The sequence below is a fragment of the Amphiura filiformis genome, chromosome 12 (assembly GCF_039555335.1).
Source record: "Amphiura filiformis chromosome 12, Afil_fr2py, whole genome shotgun sequence".
NCBI lineage: Eukaryota > Metazoa > Echinodermata > Ophiuroidea > Amphilepidida > Amphiuridae > Amphiura > Amphiura filiformis.
Genome location: NC_092639.1, coordinates 20,412,978 through 20,429,318, shown reverse-complemented (window position 1 = coordinate 20,429,318; position 16,341 = coordinate 20,412,978). Strand labels below are relative to the sequence as shown.

General features: G+C 35.1%; 1 protein-coding gene across 2 annotated transcripts; it reads left to right on the top strand.

Annotated features, from left to right (window-relative positions):
- Positions 1-2,758: 2,758 nt before the first annotated feature.
- Positions 2,759-15,607, top strand: LOC140165920 (catechol O-methyltransferase-like). Of its 2 annotated transcripts, XR_011860787.1 has the most exons (4): positions 2,759-3,107; positions 6,761-6,954; positions 13,289-13,807; positions 14,192-15,607. XR_011860787.1 is itself a non-coding variant. In XM_072189263.1 (3 exons), the coding sequence occupies exons 1-3, from the start codon at positions 2,783-2,785 to the stop codon at positions 13,634-13,636; spliced, it is 867 nt and encodes a 288-aa protein (XP_072045364.1). In that variant the 5' UTR covers positions 2,759-2,782; the 3' UTR covers positions 13,637-15,607. The 2 variants fall into 2 exon arrangements, 1 of the variants encoding a protein (XP_072045364.1); XM_072189263.1 differs by having other exon boundaries at positions 13,289-15,607.
- The last annotated feature ends 734 nt before the right edge of the window (positions 15,608-16,341 follow it).

Below are 16,341 nucleotides of genomic sequence, written 5' to 3'. Positions count from 1 at the left end.
GAGTTGAATTCAAGTCAACTCGGAGCGGTGCCGCTCTGGCATTTGAGAACAAAATACGATTTTGGAGCAATGCTGAGCGGCAAGAGTGGCTTTCAGAGTCATGTCGCTCAGCGGTATACCGCTCCGCTTGCAGAAAAGTACAAGCGGCATAATGAAGCGTCATGCCGCTCAGCGGCAAGCGGCAGAAAGTATGAAACCAGCAATCCAGCATTACCCTTAAAGCTGAATTTATACTCGGTCGCTTTTACATAAAAGCGATTCTCACGCATACCATACCGGTACTCAGCGTTTACTTACATTTCCAGAGCGCCAAGCCGATCAATCGATTCAAATCGCTGAGGCAAAAACGATGTCGCTTTTGCAAGTTGAAGAAATCTCAACTTCCCAGCGATATCGCTTGACACGTGAATGCATCAACCAATCATTTTCAACCAACTGGATCTATTATTTTGCTAATTAATTACCTTTTTCGATTATTAACTTTTGATGATGAATTAATTCAAAGCAATAATTATTGACAGCAACTGATGTTTTAAAAATGTATTTTGTGGCATTTAGAATATTTTAATTGTCGTCTGCAATCGCTATCGCCGTGATAAGTATAAATGCGAAAGCGACTGGCGATGCATTGCAAAATTTGGCGATTGCCCATCGCTTTCCAAAAGCGTTTCATCGCAATCGCTCGGCGATCGAGTACATACATAAATTCAGCTTTACCCTATTACCCTAAACCCTCTAACTAGTGCTGGTATCGACAAGGCATTGGCTAAAGAAGAAAGCTCGAAAAGTTTAACCAACATCCTAACAAAAATTTACCAAAGTATTTTAGGGATCTCTTTAAATATTCTTTACATCTTTGTTGGTTTCCCTGACATTCTCGTCATGAATGTTTCTTTAGTGTTTTCATCATGACTTTTTCGATCTATCGCATACGCTGGTAGCATCCAACACTCGGCAGTTGCCATTTTCGCCGTCATGCAACATTGGCAAACAGGGAAAGTCCCTGAATTGATCAACTGATGACGTCATTAAATTTATTGGAACAAGCACACTGATTGGGTACTTTTGCGAAATGGGTAAAATATGAGCCAATCACAGATGCTGTTTATTTGCGATTTGACCTTTCACACAATGCTTTTTTCATCTCTGTATCTGATTCTGTACCAACTACTGTACACTCGCAACATACGATAGCATAATATTAAATGCTAGCGAGCGCCTAAACGAAATCGGAGAAGGAGACGCAAATTAGGACTTGTGTTTATCACTCATTTTACGGGTATTTTATTTTCATCTTGACTTCTTTTTCGTAAACATTGCTTGACGATCAAGCCTGGAAACAAGCAGGCGCCGAGCGATTTTTACCCTACAGTTACAGAGTTTTGACGCCTGGATCCAACCAGAATTACACGCCCAGGCGCCAGAGAAAATCTGAATTTTGCGCCCGGAATATATGACCATTATTGCTCCATTTTGACAAGTTCAGTGCTTAGGAAATGACCCAGTAAAACTTCGTCAGGCAAGCTCATTTCCACTCAAAATATTGGCCATTTCCAATGTATTTTCAACAAAATGCAGTGCCAAATCTTATCTTTTACCTAATATTTTGCCAATTTTCCTTGAAATTTGCCTTCAGGGCTCATAATTTTGGCAGTATTTTGCCTTGTTTTCTGGTTAGGTGATCACGATGATCGCGATCATGAAGGCGGCCATCTTGAATTTTGCTGATGTGTTTCTAGATATTGGTTTTCCTAAAATCATGAAAAAAAGACAAAATAAAATAAAATAAAATAAAATAAAATAAAATTTATAAATAAAAATTAAATTAAATAAAATTAAATTAAATTAAAATATAAAAAAATAAAATAAATAAAATAAAAAAAAATAAAATAAAATAAAATAAATAAAAATTAAATTAAATTAAATTAAATTAAATTAAATTAAATTAAAATATAAAAAAAAAAAATAAAATAAAATAAAATAAAAATAAATTAAAAGTTATCTGTTCAGATAACATCTCAGGTGAGCATCGAAAGCTGTAGAAATAACAAAAATAAGCATTTTGATACTTTCAGAAAAACGACTCCTGGCTCTTTAAAAATGGCTCCTGGTTCGCTAGAAAATTACAGGACCGACTTATTCATAATTGACATTCGCATTGTTTGATATTCTAGGACAAGTCTCATACCGGTTCATTGCCAGTTTGTGTCGCTTTCATGGTATTCCCGCAGGTGGCTCAGTCCAATTTCTCATGTACTGTACATGTAGCTGTCGGTGTTAACCATTTATATCACTGACCAACAACACAACAACATAGCTGCTTTATATCTGTATTTCAAAAATCTGATCTTATGATGTGCCTTTTGTATGGCAAAAAGAACAAAAGGGCACAGCATTTTGTACTTTTGAGAACATTAGAATGATCCATATTTTCCAACCCCTTTTTTTATCAATGCAACTGAAAAGGATGATTGGATGTACAGGCCTACATTCATTCATTTTAGAGAAAGTAGATTTCATATTGGTTTATGGTTCATCTGTAGTACCATTAATTATAATTGTCATTGTAGTTTTCATAGCATAGTAAAAAACTAGCAGTAGCATATAATATATTCAAAATTCATCAACTTTTAAAATATATACAATGTAGAAACCATCATAGAAATACATAATTTAATACATATAGCCAACATTTTTAGCAATTAATAATGACAAAGGCATAATGTTCATTGATGCTCGGCAGGGTCTGGTTGCATGGTTGCATGTGGTTGGTCAGTGAATCATGGATCGTCGTTTGTATGGCACCCTCGTTGCTGCTCCTGTGGTAGCTGTTGGACTCTATGCATATTATCTCAAGTACAGAACCAAGAATCGCTTGTTTTTTATGTTGAATGTTCCGATCGAACATGCAGTAGCTCCAGGTAGATGGAGATTAGTGGGTCTACTTGTCAGGGTTCGGAACTTTATCTATCGCAATACTATTCAGGATCGTCTGTGGAATTACATAGAGGCCCGCTCAGAGGTAGGCAATGCGGACAGTGTACTGGCAGCGTTTGATGATTACTGCTATAACTATGAATGGACATGGGCTATTGGAGACAAAAAAGGTGAGATTTAAATCAAAAAAGTTTTAAATCTTTAAAAAGCATATGGTCATTTTCACGGTAAAGGGTGTAACTTTTGATTTTTAGGGTCAAAATTTCAAACCACTTAAATATGTTTCTGTTTACTGAAATCATGCATAGAAGCAACTTAAATTCAAGTAAAATAATGTTTCAAGGCTTAAACCTTTTGATTTCTAATAAAAAATTGACATTTGCATAACATTTTGGTAAAAAAAAAAAAAAAAATGTATTTTACATAACCTCAGAAATTTTTGACATGAAAGCTGGAATACATGTGAAATTCCATTCCAAAGTAAGTCAACAGATATAAGTTAAATTTTATACCATGTTTTGCTATGTTTGTAATTGCAGTTTTGAAAATTTTTAACATCAAGTGTCATTTACAATGGAAATTTCCAAACCTTAAACATATTTTTTAAGTTTTAATTGGGTTCCTAAAATAATTTGAATGTCTAACTTCATGTACAAATACTACTTGATGAAAGGAACCTCCCAGCCAAGTTTCACAGAAATTGGAGTTATTTTTTAGAATTGGCAATTCAAGCGATTTGTGTTTCGGAGGCTTCAGTTAACAACACAGGTGATCATAAAAGTAAAATATTTAGCTAACTACTACAAGTTGACATAAAAAAATAGGTAAAAAATATCACAATTACCAATTTTCATGCTTTGCTTCTAAGTATTGAATTTCAGTTGTGACAAAAATTAAATTATCACAGCAAGTCATTTTTTTTTGTTTCGGAGGCTTCATGTTAACAATTGTTAAACATTGCAGAAGTAGTTTTTTGAAAACAACAGTGTTGGGATCATCTAAGCTGTTATTTTCTTGTGTGTATTGAATCAATGATTCTATGCGGCAGATATTGTAGATTTATCACACATTAATTTTTTCACCCATTTGTTAAGTATGGTGTTTTTTGCATGTGAAGCCTCCGAAACAGGCTTTTTAAGGTATCAGTATATTTTTCAAACATTAACCATAATGTCAATTTTTTTTAAATTTATGACATTCTGCACATATCAAGTAATAATTACAATGCAGATATCAGTATGAAACACACCAATTTAGATATGCATAGATGATAATTAAGTTTACTGTTGTTTCGGAGGCTTCATTTGTTTCGGAGGCTTCAATTGTTAACGGAAAGTTTGTATTGGGTCCCATTTTCAAACGGTGATATATATCTCCACGATTTAAAAACATGTGACTTGAGGATCTACTTTGCTACATTTTGATAAATAGATTGGATGAGCTCTTTTATTTATATTTGCACAAGCTTGCTGAACAGTTTGTTTCGGAGGCTTCAAAAAGTTAACGGAAAAACGGCTATTTGAAGTCAAGATTTTATAAAAATTTTAAAAGCTTGCAAATCGGCTAATTTTTGTTACCCATTTCAAGTTAAGATAACAACTGTTATAAATCAAGAAGAAGTGAAGAAATAACCAAGAATTATGAACCAAAGCTACACCCACAAAGTTTGTTAACAATTGTTAACGGAAAATGAAGCCTCCGAAGCGACAAATATCAAGTCCGGTTCTCAAAAATACAGGGCCGTTCACAATTAAATCTAATGTGGCAGTGTTTACTGAACATATGACTGTACTTTCAGGATAAGAAAAATTATCCATGAACTAACTGAAGAAAACACAGGGTTTTACAAAAATGTTACTGTTTTTTATAGTTTTTCCAAATGGCAATATTAAGTACATTTAAGCCTGCTAAAACTGAACGCAGTAACTCCTAAAGCTGATTATGCTACCCAAGGTAGCTGCTAACTAGATGACTTATGTGACCAAAAATTATGGAATTCTGTGGCTTTATTAGAACACTACGGATTAAAATGTTAAAAATCCAAAGTTACACCCTTTACCGTGAAAATGACCATATACAAAAGTCATACATTTAAATATTACCAGATGCGTACCGTGCAGGGTTCGGTTTTTGCCGGCAAAAACCTGTTTTTGCCGGTAAAGTGGCAAAAACCTGGCAAAAACTGTTTTTGCCTGGTTTAAACCGGTAAAAATGGCAAAAACTTGCAAAACTCACATCTAGTCACTCAAATATAAAAAAGTGACACAGAAAGCTCATAAACAGTAACACACAACTTTTAACGAATCATTCAACATATTTTTTGTCTCATTAAGTCCTTAAAATGAAAAAAGTTTTGAATTGGATACATGCCACATTTCGGTTAACTGCACTTGAGCAATGAAAACGCATGCCTTAATTTCTTAACATATTGCTTATAATTACAAAATCTGGCCTTGTTACACTCGGAAACTTATTTTTGTAACTTAATTATTTGTTTTGAGATGAAAAAACTGAACTATAACTCGCTTTTTTAACTGGCAAAAACTGTTTTTGCCAAGTGGTTAAAACCGCGGTTAAAACCGTGGTTTTTTCCACCTGCGGCAAAAACCTGCGAACCCTGTGCGTACGTAGGGTTTCTCTACTCTACTTCAGCTTTTTATATTTATAGTCTGTAGTTAATTAGTCTGTAGTCAACGGCATGGCTCGAAAAAGTGGGGAATTTGGGAAGCTCCTTCCCAGGAAATGTTGGTGTTTGGAGGGAAATTGTGTCTTTTTTTGTAACATTTTTTCAAGCTCTGGTTAAATAGTTGATACTAAAAAGTCCCGATTACGGCAACTATGATTGCTATATGGTTTACAAATATACCAAATCCACCACCAACAAAAAACCCTGTTTAAAAATAAAATGAATAAATTTATTCACTAGTCCAAATATTGGGTTCTCTATTCCGAATAAAAAGTAAGTCAAGCTTACCTTTTAACCTTAACCCTAAACCTTAACCCTAAACCCTAACCCTAACCCTTATTCTAGATATTCGGACTCGAGAACCTTCGGACTAGAGAAATGTCACGCTTTTAACCGTAGACTTGATCTCACAGTTTCAACTTTGTTGAGAGATGGCTGGTTGACTTTGATTTGCACTGTCTACTTTACGCCTCTGTTCAAACCTCCTGTGGTCTCTGTCCAAGATCTTGATCTGGTCTAAGTTCTCAAAATGTCCAGTATGCATGTGGTTTGAGACTTCTGATTTAGAAGAACTTGGTCTTCACCCCAGGCTCTTGTCTCTTTTTAGACAAGGTTAAGGGGGTACTACACCCCTGGCCAATTTTGTGCCTATTTTTGCGTTTTTCTCAAAAAATATAGCTCATTCGTGACAAGTACGATATGTATATTATAGGGCAAGGACTACAACTACTGCACTGGAAATTTTATTTCAGCACAGACAACAGTTGTTGAGTTACAGTCAAAAATGAGGGAAAACCAATATTTGATCAATAAATCAAGAACTACTTGCCTTGAGTTGCTGAATTGTCCGTGCAGTAGTTGTTGTCCATGCCCCTATAATATGCATATCTTACTTGTCACCAATGCGCTATAATTTTTGAGAAAAATGCAAAAAGAGGCACAAAATTGGCCAGGGGTGTAGTACCCCCTTAAGGCCAGTCTTGCTAATGTAAGATGGAGTAACCATCTAAAAAAAAAGGTATGAATAATTTTCTCTTGTTTGGATCAAAAGTTTTTAAACTTAAATTATCCAATAAACCAACAGCACTGAACTTTCACAAAGACATACCATCATTCATGATTTGTTTTCTTTTACAGCTGTCATCTTGGCCAAAGTTGTGCAAGAAGCAAAGCCTAAAATGATGTTAGAGCTTGGCACATTTTTAGGTTATTCCGCCATAATCATCGCTCAGAATATGCCGCCAGATGGAAAGCTTATTACAGTGGAAGCTTTCCCTAAGAGTGCTGAGATTGCAAGGAAGATTATCAACAGAGCAGGTTATGGAGACAAGGTACGTACTGAAGAAGTTAAAGCCTTACTGTACGATTTCCGTCTAATTTTGATTTTGTTATTCTGTATTCAAAATGTTGAAATCATATTAGTAATAACTGACGTTAAGGGTTGCTGTCCATTTTAGGTTGAAATAACAAGATAAAATGAAAGAAACCACACTGGTTATTTTGGCCATTTAACATGCAGTTCTATGGGAGGACATATTATGATCATTTTTAAATTATGATAATATGTCGAACTTCGCTCTGTTGACCTACAAAGACAACAAATTTGGCCGATTCCATTTAGGTGCAAGTTGGGACGTGTGTAAACATTACAAATATGCAAAAAATCAGGTTTGAAAAAAAATTAACCAATTTCATATTATAAGATCGTACATTATGACTTTAAAAAGTTATCCTGCATTTACACATTTTTTCAGTTATGCAGTTTACGCTTGTATTAGACAAAATTAGACAAAGTTTGAATAGACTTGGTTTGTTGATTGTTACTGTACATAGTAGTGTGCCACCAACTTCATCGAAATCACAAATTTCACAAGAGATTCAGAATAGCCCACGAATTAAAGCAATAATGTGTGATTTGCATAAAGAATAAATTCCTATTTAAGGGGTGGGGTATGAACGTTTGGACAGTATTTATTGTGGGACATAAGAGCACATCAGACATATCGAATTGCATTCTGAATACGAAGAATGTCCTTCTGATATCAAATACTTTTTTTTTGATTTTTTGAAATTCGCAATTTAATACACATTTTATGGCAAATCATTAAAAATTGATATTTTTGATATTTAACAGTACTTGAAGTAAACTTTATAAATCTGATGATTTATACTTTTAAGTGTATGTAGGTGGGATGAAAAGCCGACGATCAATTGAAAATTTTGACCTTTCGTATTGATATGGATTTTTTTCCCAAAACACCAAAAAAAAATTAGGTCTTTTGATTTATTTAGGGCTGCTAAGAATACGCAATTGCGTTATTTGCGCCGCAATTTGCGTATTTTGGCTCCAATTGCGTTTTTTGACATTTTGGAAAAATCTAAAAAAAAAAAAATTTTTTTTTTTTTTTTTTTCGATTTTAATTTTTTTTTTTCGCGGATTTGGAGAGTCCCTGGACCTAACATCAAGTGCTACCATCATTAAAAAAAAATTTAAAAAAAAAAAAAAATTGGAAAAAAGATACAAAAAAATTACAAGTTTGTATCCAAATGGGACCAATTTGTAACTTGTGTTCACTTCAAAATCTATTTAAGATATAGACTTGTGTACAAAACCAATGCATTTTTATATCTTCAATAGACTATGCAGTGAACACAAGTTACAAATAGGTCCTATTTGGATACAAACTTGTAATTTTTTTGTATCTTTTTTCCAATTTTTTTAAAAATCAACCACAAATGATTGCAGTACTTCACTCTAGGTCAAGGGACTCTCCAAATCCGCAAAATATTTTTTTTTTTTTTTTTTTTTTTAATTTTTTAAATTTTTTTTGAAAGTGTGTTTTTTTTTTTTTTTTTTTTTTTTTCAAATTTTTTTTAATGATGGTAGCACTTGATGTTAGGCCCAGGGACTCTCCAAATCCGCGAAAAAAAAAATTTTTTGTTGTCTAACTCCTGTACAAAATACCTTTTTTTTTTTTTTTTTTTTTTAGATTTTGCGTTTTTGGCGGAAATCGCGGATTTTTTGCGTTTTTTGGAAAATCGGGTGCGTTTTTGGCCTCCAAAATCGCGTATTCTTAGCAGGCCTAATTTATATAATTTACTTCGAGGACTGTTATATTAGGGGGGTCACACATTAGCTCATTAGGTGTCTGCATACGACCCATAAATGAACAATGGCATGTTTTGAGCATAAAAAATATCAAATTGTTTTCTTCATAGAGACCTAAACATTTTCAAATATTTATGTGTAGTTACAAAAAAAATATTTTTAGGTCTATTGACCTTTTGAATTTTAAACGGCGGCTCTGTGAAAGCACCAGATTATTTATCAGCAAAGACCAGTGTCTGGATCCGCAGAAGAAATTAAGAAATTGCCTTTAGAAAGTGAGTTTTTCGACCCGGTGCCAACGATGTAGTGAATTTTAAAGTTACTTTTTCTGAACCATGAGAAATGTATCTTTATTTTGGCACAACTTGTTTTTTCTCACGATAAATTTGAAAATTTGATGTTTTTTTGCCCGAAACGTGTGTATTTTCCCATATGAAACGCCGTCCAAGGGTGAAATTTTGATATGATGACTGTAGATGATGAGTTACCCTACTGTGTGCCACATGTGCAATCAAATTGAGACTCCTTTTTCCTGAATCTCCACAAAAATATCTTTCTTTTGAGGTAAACAAGAAATTTCTAGGATGTTGGGTTAAAAATGGCAATATATTGAAACATTTGTTTTTTGGCCATTTTCCTGTGTATTTTCCCATAGAAATTGTTGACCTTACTTGTGAAGTTTTCATATTTTTCCATTTCTGGAGTGTAGTTATCAACATATTATGACCAACTTGTTGTTTTTATCTACTGCAGTGGTCCAACTTGAAGTCCTAGAGTTGTTTTACCTTGAATATGGATGTACAAAGTTGATATTTTTATTCCGAGGGTGTCCGTAACTTGCTGTTTCATTCTGTAGCACTTTTTTACATTGAGCGGCAATTTCCTTGATTTTCTAGATTTTTCCCACTTTGGAGGCAATTTCTCACAATATTTTGATGCACATGAAGCTTTTGTTGTTGTTTTTGTGTTTCAACCCAAGGGTTAGAGTTGGCTTAGTGTAAATGCAGCCATTCACAATTCATATTTTTAATCTGAGATTGTCGAATCTGCAATTTTATTCTGCAAGGGGTTAAAATGAGAGTGCGACGATCCTTGATTTTGGTGTTTTAGTCCATATTTGGAGTAATCTTTTTCAAAAACTGAAGCAAATGATGTACCTCTTGACATATCTATGTTGAAAGACTCAGTTATGCAGCAACTTTAAGTGAAAATCGGACATAGGAAGCATATAATTTTGATTTTTTTAGTCTTCAAACATGCCATATTGTCGAAAACATGCGTTTTTATCAAAATCATGCTGAAAAACAGCCATTTTTCGAACTTTTAAATTGGCGTAACTTCAAAACGCTTTATCCAATTTGAACCATTTAAATTGCTATCTTCATCATTTTGCAAGATGCTTCTGAAAAACTTAATGCCAAACATTTATATTGTAGATAAAAGAATGATGTGACCCCCCTAGTTATATATCAAAAATTTGAAAAATATCAAATTTTTATAATTTGTCATAAAATATGTATTATATTGTGATTTTCAAAAAATGAAAATTATTTAATATCAGAAAGACATGCTTCGTATTCAGAATGCAATTTGATAGGTCTGAGGTGCTCTCATGTCCCACAAAAAATACTGTCGAAACGCAATAAACGCTCATTTTAGATCCCTTAAAGCAATAATGTGTGATTTGCATAAAGAATAAATTCCTATTTAAATGTTTGTTTTCACTGATCATATTATTTTTAATTTCGAGCCAAACAACTGAGGTATAACGAAGAAATTGCGATTTCATTCCAGCGCCTACAATGCGTGTACTACGCTCGACGATCGTAACATGTAATACTGCACTGAGCATCGCGCTCGACGTGTGTACACATAAGCTGACATCCACGGGAGATGTTAGCAAGCAGTCGATCGATGAACTCTGAATAAAACCGGGTCGACCCGGTTTTAATATAAAAAGTTAAATTTTACTGTTATTAAAGCACTTCAGGCTTAGTCTTTTATGTGGTATTTTAGTACACCACTGGTCATTATAATTCTGCAGAAAGTAGAAATCCGAGTAAATTTGAGGGCGTCGCTGTGAAGCAAATCACATATTATGGCTTTAACACAATGTGCCATTTTAGACGCACTGGTAATTGCTTACGCCTGCCACAACCCATACATGTAGCCTCTGTGGCTACTTTGTCATGGTATGCAGGGACAGGCGATTTGCGCGGAAAAAAATAGCAAATTGCGCGGAATCATGTATCCCTGCCCATAGGAACAGAAATAGCCAATTGCGCGGAATTGCACGGAAAAAAGTTCCGCGCAAATCGCCTGTCCCTGGATGTACAATTGTACATGTATGGCAGGAACACGTACAGGTGTTATTTGTGCTGTTCATTCATTTGCCATTCTGACTACAGTCATATTTTATCTTTTATAACTTTTGTTTTAATTTTTCATCCATGTTCAAAACATGAAAGAAAGTGATTTGTACAATGTATGTCCAGTGTCCACACAACATAATGAAGTGCTCAAATCATTAGCTAATTAATTTTCCTATATTTGTAAAAACCCATTAGATTTTATCAGAGGAGCTTTGAGAGACCTTTTGCAGGGGGGCAGGCCAAGAGACTGAATTTTGATGTCGTCATTGGTTTTACACATAAACACAAAAATGTCTCAAATAATTCCAAAAGTGTATGCATGTTATCAAGCAATATTTTATCAGTCTAAATCTGTTGAGGTTCGACAGTGAACCTCATTGTAAGTACTGTTTTTTTAATGTTTTGTATAAATAATGCACGATATGTTTATGAAATATGCTGAAAATTTCTCCCAACGTGTACAAATGTTTGCGTGGTGTAGTGGTAGCGTCTTCGCCTGCCACGCAGAGGGTCCCGAGATCGATTCCCACTCCCGGCTGTTATAAATTTTTTTCTTCACATTCATTTTGAATCCAAACATATTTATTTTCTTGTGAAAATGTATACATTGCATTGAGAAATATATTTTGTGCATTTTTTTTCTGTAACGGGGCCAATAGAGCTAAAAACACAACTAATTATAGGGCGTTCAATGTTCAGGCAGTGTTGCTGTCATATTTTCTGTTTTGTTTACGCTATTGGCTGTTGCCACATTGAATAATGTCGGCCACCATCGTCTGACCTTTTGTTAATGTATTCTATTCAGAAGCACATGACTGTCACTTGCTGGAGTCAATAGGTTTTAAAATAAACAGGTATCACTTGTTTGGAGTGAAATTGTACAAAACAATGCACACATACTAAGCACTAATGCACAAGCCCTTGTGTGTTGTACATGGAGTGCCATTTTACACAATCAATGCACTCCGTGTACTTTTCTAACTACATTTCTGATTGGCTGCTTTTGATATAGGAGTGTATGAATTTATATGAAAGCAGGGTAATAGTCATTTGCAAACTTACAACAAGCAGCCAGCCTGCAGCAGGTTGGAAGTGGTGTGTATGTGCAGCCTCAAAATCAGAAAGAAAATATTGTATGCATTTGATATAACTTAATTTTCATGTTGTGATTTTCATCAGGCACGCAACACTCCGGAGGACAGAAAATGTGACTCTCGTGCTGGTCTCCTGCACAACCGGTTAATTATGTGGTCATGGCGGTTATGAACGACGAGTGTCAGGACCACATAATTAGCTGGTTGTGTAGGAGACTAGCAGGAGAGTCACATTTTCTGTCCTCACATCGGTATAGGCCGTTTGCACGTTAATTGTACGGTGTGTCTATCTCATAGTATACAAATATTGACTGCTTTTTATTCGGGGCATGGTTAAAATTATAGGCCCAAGGTGATCTCAAAACCATGACTATGTTTTGAGATCACCATGGGCCTATAATTTTAACCATGCCCCGAATAAAAAGCAGTCAATATTTGTTTTATATACCAAATCTTAAGATTCTTATCATCTGTTTGGTTAAAAGCATCGATTTTGTGAAGAGAAATTAATATTTTCAATGCGAACGGCACACAGATTACAACCTGCGATTTCTGCGTAATTATAGCGTGTGAAAACATTAACGCATGCGTAATATCATTTTACGCTGGGAAAAACGCAGCAGTTTGATCGTGAAGCACGTGACCGGTCCATAGTTCATTTCCATGGACCGGTCCATACCGTATTTCGTCGGGCGTTACATTTTCCCAAGGGGGGGGGGGCGTTTATTAGAGGTCATTTTTAGCACGAAAATTCCCGTTAAAATCATTAGGTAAGCTTAAAAGTCACGCTAAAATGACGAACTATGACCTTTTGACACTGACTTTTGGTTCACTTCCGGGTTCGGATGCAGATTTTCGCCATTTATTGCTGCTACTCGCGACCATGTGAGCAACTTGTGAAACATCTTGGTTGAAAAAAAGTAGTGGGGGGCGTTTATTTGAGGGGGGGGGCGACTATTCGACGAAATACGGTAGTTCATTTTGCGGGCATAGTTAATTCAATGACTGCTTTTTCAACCAATCAGATGACAGGAATCTATATATGAGGTATATAATATAAGATCTTTGTTTTCATTCACTTCTTTTTCAGGTCACAGTCATTAATGCATTTTCATACGATGTCATCCCCAATCTTCACCATGATTACGATGTAGAAACACTTGACATGGTGTTTCTAGACCATTTCATGGAGGGATACGTTGCCGACTTAAAGAGACTTGAGAAAGGTGGATTTTTGCACAACGGGAGTGTTGCATTTGCAGACAACGTTAGAGGAGAAGGTTCTAAAGGGTTCTCAGAGTATATTCGCAGCTCGGGTCACTACGAATGTCAGTTTTACGAAGCTGACAATGGGTACATTGAAGGCATGAGTGACGGAATGGAACGCGGTATTTTTAAAGGAGCTGATATGTTTAGCGGGGAGACATTAGGGTTGTAGTCATAGATTTGATAGTATTGTTGGTTTCAGATGATTTTTTCCGTAGGAACTCATCATTGACCCGTAATATAATAGTAGAAGTACTAGGCTCATCCCTGGTCTACAAATGTATGCCAAGCTGGCACGACTTAGACCAATTTCTATAAACTTTTATGTCTTTCAGGAAATGCCGTTTTCAAGTTTCAAGTTTATTTATTTACCATCAAATACAAAAAGTATAATATGTGAGTAATGAATAAAGATGGAGGGCAATCCAATTAGGAGCACAGCTCGAGAAGTATTGGTTGCCCTATTTAAATTATGTCCATAATCAGAGGTACTTAAGCCTTAAATTAAATTAACATAATTCAGTATAATCTCATGACAATCTACAAAAATGACAGGACGGAATATTGAGTGCAGAACGACGACCGACAAAACAGGTGCAGACAGACAGACGCCCAGACAGACAAATTGACAAAACGCATGATGGCAGCAAACGGAATTATGAGCAATGTAGTGCAAAGCAGTGAACTTTGATTAAACTAAGGTAAATAAGTAAAGTTTAAATATAAGATTTTGTAAGACTTGCTTCTTGATAATCATTTTTCAGCCACTTTTTGATAATTCAGGTTGAATGTCCCCCCCCCCCCTACATTTCAAGACGGATTGACGCTGATGTCAACAGGTCCCAAGTCTTGGAATAAGTTGACTTCGGATGTAAAGAACTCTTGTCACTTTGAAGTCAAAATTTAAGGTCAACAAGTGCCAAATTCTTGGAATAAGTTGACTTCGGATGTACATGTAAAAAACACTTGGACTCTTGTCACTTTGAAGTCAAAATTTAAGGTCAACAAGTCCCTAATTCTTGGAATAAGTTAACTTCTGATGTAAAGAACTCTTGGACTGTAGTCACTTTGAAGTCAAAATTTAAGGTCAACAGGTCCCAAGTCTTGGAATAAGTTGACTTCGGATGTAAAGAACTCTTGTCACTTTGAAGTCAAAATTTAAGGTCAACAAGTCCCAAATTCTTGGAATAAGTTGACTTCGGATGTAAAGAATTCTTGGACTTGTGTCACTTTGAAGTCACAATTTAAGGTCAGCAAGTCCCAAATTCTTGGAATAAGTTGACTTATGATGTAAAGAACTCTTGCCCTGTGATCCACAGCATCATCCCCCCACTTTTCTCAAGATTTTTGTATCACTGGAAACCTCTGGCTACATAATGTTTATGTACAAAAAATTTTGTGAAGATTAAAATTCGTTAAGCAGAGATATTGTGAAATTTGAATTTTGTTCTGGTATACCAGAACGAAATTACAACACATTGTCTATGGAGCAGTGTAATACACGTGATCATGCATAACTCGCAAACACAAAATCGGAATCAACTGAAATTTTGTGAATAAGTTTTTTTCATGGATATCTACTGCAAAACGTCATAAAAAGAGGATGCTAGGATCATGAAATACTCATGAATAATGTGCTTTATGTCACTTTTAATACCATATATAATGACCAATTACATGTATCCTTGTGATAGATATAAACACAACACATAAAGAAAGTCCACACTTAATTTTGAGTGTTTGGTATCAAATTGGAGCTAACAAGATTCTGCACACGACCTTATCATTCAAATTGTCATAACAAGACCAGGTTCTGGATGTAGGTTACATTTTTTGTACAAGTGCAAACTTTCTTTATATTGTAAGTCCCAATTATAGTGAGTAAAAATTCACTTGGTTTTGTCAAACAAAATCCAAAATGTTTATTTGCTGAACAAACCTGATGAATCTATTCAATGTTTTTTTAGAGGCAAGATGTTGTTTAAGTGTGACTTTTCTGGCCTTTAGGGCAACCCCCCCCCCCCCCGTGCTAAACCTTCATTTATTATTTGCAGAAATACAAGTATCATTTTTGATATCATTGTGAATTATGTGATTTGTTTGGCATGGAAATAAATAAAATATGAACACTTACTTCACTGTACATTGAACTAATGACTGTCATTGTGTCCCGGCCCCCAACTCAACACAAAAGTTGGCAACCATGAGAGTTACCAAATCTTAAAAAGACCCCCTTTGCAATGATTTTTCATCAAATTTAGCCCCCTTTTTCATGCAAAATCGAGGACAAAATTTGGCCCAAAACAACCCCTTTTTTGTGGTTTTCAATTACTAGAATTTCAAACACCCCTTTTCAATGACTAGAATTTCAAACACCCCTTTTCAATGACACTAAATATTGACATAAAATTACCGGATTTTCTCAAGTACCCCTTTTATCCAAATTTCGCGGACAGTGCAAATTAAATACCCCCTATTTTGCTAATTTCACTGTCAAATTTCGTGGACACACCAAATTAAATAACCCCTATTTTGGCAATTTCGCAGTCCTTGCTACTGGTAAAAAAATTACCCCTTTTCCGTGCTTTTTGGTAACTCTCGTGGTTGCCAATTTTGGGTTGAGTGGGGGGGCCAGGCATTGTGTCTGCTGAGTTTGAAAAGAGGATTATGAGCTCTGCTGCCTGTGGATGGGGGTGTGGTTTGTTAAAATGTTAATGCCGGGCTGTTTGTGATGATTTCTGTGACAGGACTGTGAAACAAGGATATTTCTGAAAATCTGAAATTGCAGCTAAAACACAACTTAACTTTTTTTTTTTTTGTTGAAAATAATCTACCTGACAAAGAACAATGGTAGTGGTAATCATATTTGTAAAAAAA